We start from the raw sequence: 7028 nt of genomic DNA on the forward strand, positions 1-7028 counted from the left end.
TCATGAAAGAAATTCAACCATTCAATTTTAAAATTAATATTTCTCACAACAAGTACTAACTTTAAGAAATATATTCGAGATAAATAAATAAGATTTTTTGCAATTATAACATCATTCATAATTAACGACCGTAATTTTTTGAAACTAAAACTATAAAATCCAAGGATAAGACTATGTAAAACAGCATCAACAGTCAACTGAAAATTATCAAGTACCAAAAAACCTCCTACAAACAACTGGAAATCATCAACGTAACAAAAAACCCACGAAGTTTAACCCTAAGCTTTCAATTGAAAATAACTTGAGTCTTATCATTCATTACAAAAAAAAAAAATCAGTTTTATCATAATTAACGACCGTAATTTTTTGAAACTAAAACTATAAAATCCAAGGATAAGACTATGTAAAACAGCATCAACAGTCAACTGAAAATTATCAAGTACCAAAAAACCTCCTACAAACAACTGGAAATCATCAACGTAACAAAAAACCCACGAAGTTTAACCCTAAGCTTTCAATTGAAAATAACTTGAGTCTTATCATTCATTACAAAAAAAAAAAATCAGTTTTATAGTGCTTTTGAAAAGAGATGAAAAATATAAATCATACAATCACAATTAATATTATTCTATCATGTATTAAATATTTATTACAAATTAGTATATTATAAACAACTTATTCAAGACCACGGAATTACAGTAACATCATGTAAGTTCAGCTTATGTAACATGGCAAGCTTCATTTGAAGTTATATGTTTTTATCTTAAAAACAAACAAACAAACACTTGATGGTAGTATATATGTTGTTTATTGTATGTACAAAAACCGGGGTTTAGGCCTAAAATATTATTACCTGCTAGCCTTTGAGCCACTTCTTGTACTACTTAACTTTCACCGCTATCATGATGTAAATACTATGAGTCAAATTGTTCAATATCCTGAAATAAGCATGTCGCAAAGAGCGGTTTACCAGAATTGAGCCAAAAATTCCCCAAAAGCCTATAAAAAATCCAAATGCCATACTCACGTAAAATCCATGAGTAAAAAGCATATATTCATCCTCATGAGATTTGACAATTGGTTGGTTTTGTGGCTTCGCTTCAGTACACAAATTTTCAAGTAGCTTTCCACAAAGATCAAGATTATCTTCATAACTCGAGACATTAAAGCTCTGTAATTGTGTGCCAGTAGGAATTTTTCCAGATAGATGGTTATGTGAAAAATCTAACATTGCAAGCCGATCAATTTGAGCAAGACTGGAAGGAATTGAACCAAAAATCTAGTTTCTTGACAAATCAAGAAATTCAAGTGATGTTAGCCTTCCAATATTTGAAGGAATTTTCCCTGTCAAATTATTTATCGATAAATTCAATGAAACCAATTCAAATAAATTTTCTATTTCTGTTGGGATTTCTTCTGAAAAGTGATTGCTTGAGAGGTCAAGGCAATTTCAAAGAAATAGCCCATTATTCTTGAACATTTGCTCCACACCTTTCCACATCAAGAATGCATTCAAACCAAATGAATCATCACTTAGTCTACCACCAGGGTTGGAAAGATACATATGACCTGGATAATCTCTTGAGGAAGTCTTTTGAGCTATTGAAGTAAAATTTGTGAAGCATTTGGGAATTCGTCCAGATAGGTTGTTCAATGAGAGATCTAAGAGCTGAATGTTTTTTAGATGACAAATTTGAAATGGTATACCTCCAAAAAAGTGATTCCTTCCCTAGCTTAAAATTTGCAACTGTTGTAATTCGCTCCCAATCCAAGAAGGGGTAGGTCTTGATAATCTATTTTCTGATGCATATAGCATTACTAACTTTGTGCAACTCTTCAAAGAGAAAGGGATCCCCTCAGTTAAGCTATTCTTTCTCAAAAGAAATACTTGAAGTTCAGGAAGCAATCCCATTGAAGTAGGAATCTTTTCTGAAAAATTGTTGTGACTCAAATCTAAATAAGCTAATGACTTGAAATGGCTCCAACAGTCCGGAATTTGTCCAGAAAAGTAATTATTTGAAAGGTCTAATTGGGCTAATGTTTCAACTGTACCATTAGCACATAAAAACCAAAGAGAATCTGGAAATTTATTCTTAGACAAATCAAGAGACAGAGAATCTCGTAGAAATGGTGGAATAGAACCATCAAATTGATTTGATGCAAGAGTAAAGGAAAAAGGAGTTTTCTTTACTGGCAAATTTGGAATTGTACCTTTGAGCTTGTTGTATGAAATATTGATGTTCGACAACTCCGATAGTGCAAATTTAGCCCAAAACCACTTTGGAACAATATCTGATATTCCACAATTAGAAATGTCAAGAACTTTGAAGTCATTTTGTGTCTGCAACCATTTGGGAAATGCTGGACCTAGCTTGCAAGATCTCAATCCTATGTCCTGTAATTGAAAAGATGGAATCCAGTTTTTTCTAAAAGCCACAGTCAATGAGTCGTCAGATAAGTCCAACCACTCTAACTTAGACATATTAGCAAAATGGGAGTCACTTATCACACCTTCCAAAGAGTTTGAATACATATATAGTTCCTCCAGTTGAGATGGAAATCGAATATCTTCAGGAATCTTTCCATTTAGCCTATTTTCATTGAACTATAACTCTTTTAAAGATGGGAATACTGAGAGGTCAGGCAATGTGCCGTTGATTTGATTCATGTGTAGATCTATACTTGCGGAGAGTATCTAGCACATCCGGACGAGTGATGGATTATCACTGGAAGCTCTCCACTCAAATTGTTATTGGACAAGTCCAATGAGCGCAAAGCAAATGCGTTCCCAAATGATTTTGGAATTCCACCTTCTAAAGAGTTTGATTTGATAAACAAAGACTCCAACTGAGATGACAATATGCAACCTTCATGTATCTTTCTTAATTGATTTTCAGAAAGATCCAATGTTTTCAAAGATAAAAATATTGAAAGGTCAGGTATTGAACTAGTGATTTCATTATAGCTCAGATCCAACTCTTGTAGTGAGTATCTAACACAGCCACTAGAAATATCATGAAGATTCCAGGGAAGGTCTTCATTCAGATTGTTTTTAGACATGTCTAAAGAACGTCGTAAGGTGCATATATTCATGAAGGATTTCATAACCCCACCTTTGAGTTTATTAAAGGAGAGGTAAAGTCTCTAAAGAGAATTCATCACTATGCCAAAATATTTTGATGGGGGAGCCTCCAAGAGGTTATCACTAAGGTCAAGCTCAACAACGTTGGAACTGATGTTAGACACCCAATGGAGTATCACAGACGACGTGAAAGTGTTTGAGGAGAGATCAAAGACGGAAAAGGAAGCAGAAGAATTGAATTTGGAAGGGCTCCGTGAAAGGATAAAATCATCAGAAAGGCTACAATAAAATAAACTTAATTCTCTTAGTTTTGGTAACTTACCAATCATTTGCATCCGGTAATGAGAACTGTTAAGATCAGATATCCAACTCAAGTACTGAAGATGGGTTAAGATAAAGCTTTTGCAAGTTTGAAAGGTTTCCAAGCTCAAATGGTATATTTCCTTCGAAGAAATTGCCTCTGAGATTAAGGTATGCAACTTGGACAGATTTCCGAGTTGATAAGGGATTGAACCCTCCAAGTAATTCCAGCCAAGGTTTAAGTATTCCAAATGAGGAAGGGACCCAAATTGTCTGGGAATTTCTCGCCCAAAATAACAATATGACAGATCAAGGTATCTAAAGTTAGACAGAGAACCAAAGAAAAATGGGATCTGGATACTTCCAAAAGAATTCCAACTGAGCCTCAAATACTTCAATTGCTTCAACTCTATTATTGACTTGTGGATCGTACCACGGATGAAAACTCCTTGACCGTGAAGGTCGAGTATTAGTATATTGGAATACTTCGTTCTAGAACCGGTTTGTTAACATCACGTATGACATTAGGCGCAGTTACAATCACAATAATTGAGTTAAAGTACGGATAAACTTTTTCCTTTTTATTTATAAACGTTTATTTTAAAATCAAATCCGTAATTAAAACAATTCTCATAGCTGTAATCGTAACTTAAACTATGTGTGGAACACCTAATGTAATTTCATTTAAACCATACGTTACCACTATAGTGTGCCAAGTAGTCCCCTTAGATCAACAAGGCTTAAAAACTCATTTTTATTATTATTTAACATTAAAAATCTATACTTTTTATTTATTTAATAAATTCTTATACCACTTTTATGGTCCTCATCTTCCAATATGTTATAGATTTCTTCGTTAGCTACGCATGGGTTCAAACCGCGCTCAAATCGAAGCACCGTAGCTCAAGTTATGAATTTTTGAAGAAAAAATGCTGAATTTCACAGGGATTCTGCGCTGGCAGCGCCAAACCCGCGTGATAGCGCCAACTTATTGATTTTTTTGCGTCTTATGGCACCGACAGCACCAAGTTGGCGCTGATAGGGCCAACCTACTATTTGGTGGCGCCAAAAACGTCACGGTTCTGGAGATTTCACTATATTTTGGTATTTTATCCATAACTTTAGTTATACTTATCCGTTTGACGCAATCTTGGTCTTGTTGGAAAGCTAAGAAAAAGATCTATAATTTCTGTTTAGACACAAGGGTCAAAATCTATCATATAGCAAATGAAAAATGGAGAACAAGACATGACATCTTTATTTTTACATTAATTCCCAAACTAAAGGTCTTCTTTCACCTAATTGGCATTACATAACTACTACAAGACATCATCCTTACAATTTTAAGACACACATTTATCAAAAAGGCATCCATGCCCTTCCATCATATATACAATAAATACAACATTACAATATCCAAATTTCTTTAATACATAATCATGGGACTTAGATACAAAACACTATGATCAAATCCTTGGCTCCCATCAACAAAAGAGACACCAAAGGAGATAAGCATAGGCTAAGTCCACCAAAATAAAACATGATGTACACATATCAATGGCTTTCAAATATAAATCCTATACATAGGAACTACAAAATGACATGCATAACCAAAATAATGTAATATCCTCATGCATCAATCTAATCCAAGTATGGCCACTTGCCACCAGAGGCTCCTACAACATCTGTACTCGAAAGGGGGTCCCCACAATACGGGATGAGATGTACGAATACATCTCAATAAATCAGGGGTCCTTGGAGCATTTCTCCACCCCATAGTTCACTCATAGTATAATAGCAATAACCGTAAATAATGCAGTAAATACACATCAATGCAGTGTGTAAAACATCTCCAGGAGACATCCCTCGAGCTCTCATGCTGTCCTAAGGATACTCAGATGCAAAATAGTCCTACTGGCCAGCTAAACTACCAAGTATGAATTACGCATCGTCATGCAACATACAAAACATAGGGAAACACCATCATATGCCACACAAAATGCATACATATACGTAAAACAAAGCATTAAACTACCTTATTGCGTATACAACACTATTAATAACCACTACCCATTCAGGGCTTGGTGGAACAATTAAGGGATCAATTTCCAAGGTCCGAAGGCTTACCTCAATTTGCTTCAAGTCCAGCCTTTGTTCACCACCAATGAGAAATTGACCAAGCTTTACAACAATACCAACAACCTTACAAACAAACACCTACACAAGGTGTAATGCAATCAATCTATTGCATCCAAGAATATCTCAATATTCATCAATCAAACAATCAAATTCACACCACAACTAAGGCATGAACTTACATATTCCAATGAGCTAGTCAAGCTCCATGGCTTCCTCCAATGGTTGGTCTTTCAATGTTGGTCCACAAGGCTCAATCCTATCATCACAAGGGACACAATCAACCATCCAATTCCCAAAATTCTCAAAATGCTAGAAAACTCACAAGCCCAAGCATGAGTTTTCCAATATATTGAACAACAACCAAATGACAATCTAAGTCCTTTTCTACCATTTATTTATCATTCCTAACAACTTTTACAAAAGGATTTAGCACCAATTTAACTCAAGCATACTCCATTATTCAAGCATTTTCTTAAAACAAAACCCTAATGCACATATCTTCCAAAATGACAACAAGAGTTGGAGTTCTTTCCACAAATACAACCCCAAGGGTGTAAGGAAGAGGCACCAAGCTCAAGAAATCAAGACTTCACCTCTAGCTACACTATCTCCAAATTTTTGCCCCTCCCACCAAGAATTTCTCACTCCACAATGGCTCCTACCCAAAACTAAGCTAGGATTAAGGATGAGGGGAAAATTTGAAGTGGTTTAGGCTTTGGAATGGAAGGATTTAAGCAAGAAATGGAGGAGTTAAGTTTTAGAGCTCATTAGCTATGGCTTCCCTTCTCCCCTCCCAGATTCCGCGAAGAAGAAGAATGAAATGAATGTGTTTTCGTTAGTTTTGTCACTTAACATAGGTTAAGTGACTTTAACCGGGTATGAGCTCATCTATCTATTCAACTCCGTTCTCTTTCAAACTTTACCCAAAGGTCTGAAAGATTTTTCTAGGAATATTTTCACTTTTACTTTTATATTTTGGGTACTTTTGCCTACACCCATTTTTAACCCATAATTTTCACTGAGTGCAATTTTTACCTCAAAAGTGACCCCAATTCACTTAATTAGACATTTTACCTAATTCAACCCACTAATACAATATTAATTGCCTAATTACATGCATTAATTAAATTTCATGGTGAGAGATATTATATATATGGCCAATGAGGTTGCTATAGCGAATTCCTTTCCATTGGCAACAATCTACACTCGTCCATGATGACATCGTGCCATACTCATCCACAAGCCAAGCCTTGAACTAAAGGACTGCTTCTGTCTCCCTCTGTATGCACCGAACCTCTTTTGCACAAACAAGGTTCACCTGCAACACCAAACATATCATAAATACAGCTTGAATGAATTTCAAACAAATTGGATTCATCATTGATATTGTTGTCAAGATAGTGATGAAGTATTAGATTGATTGTATTCAGCACTGTGTTGCCAATAGTCGTGTATTGTTAGCTACAAATTATGCTTATTTTAATGACTTTATTTTTATAACATTTGG

The 7028-nt window shown here is 35.1% G+C and overlaps 1 protein-coding gene across 1 annotated transcript; it reads right to left on the minus strand.

Moving 5' to 3' along the window:
- Positions 1-880: 880 nt before the first annotated feature.
- LOC133296622 (receptor-like protein EIX1) lies at positions 881-3060 on the minus strand. Its single transcript, XM_061495643.1, has 4 exons — positions 2687-3060; positions 1889-2591; positions 1479-1669; positions 881-1256 (listed from the first exon to the last, which is right to left on the minus strand). Exons 1-4 carry the CDS (start codon positions 3058-3060, stop codon positions 881-883), a joined length of 1644 nt encoding a protein of 547 aa, XP_061351627.1.
- Positions 3061-7028: the final 3968 nt, after the last annotated feature.

Source organism: Gastrolobium bilobum, unplaced genomic scaffold, assembly GCF_033153095.1.
Source record: "Gastrolobium bilobum isolate Gb01-03AN ecotype WA unplaced genomic scaffold, APGP_CSIRO_Gbil_v1 utg159955, whole genome shotgun sequence".
NCBI lineage: Eukaryota > Viridiplantae > Streptophyta > Magnoliopsida > Fabales > Fabaceae > Gastrolobium > Gastrolobium bilobum.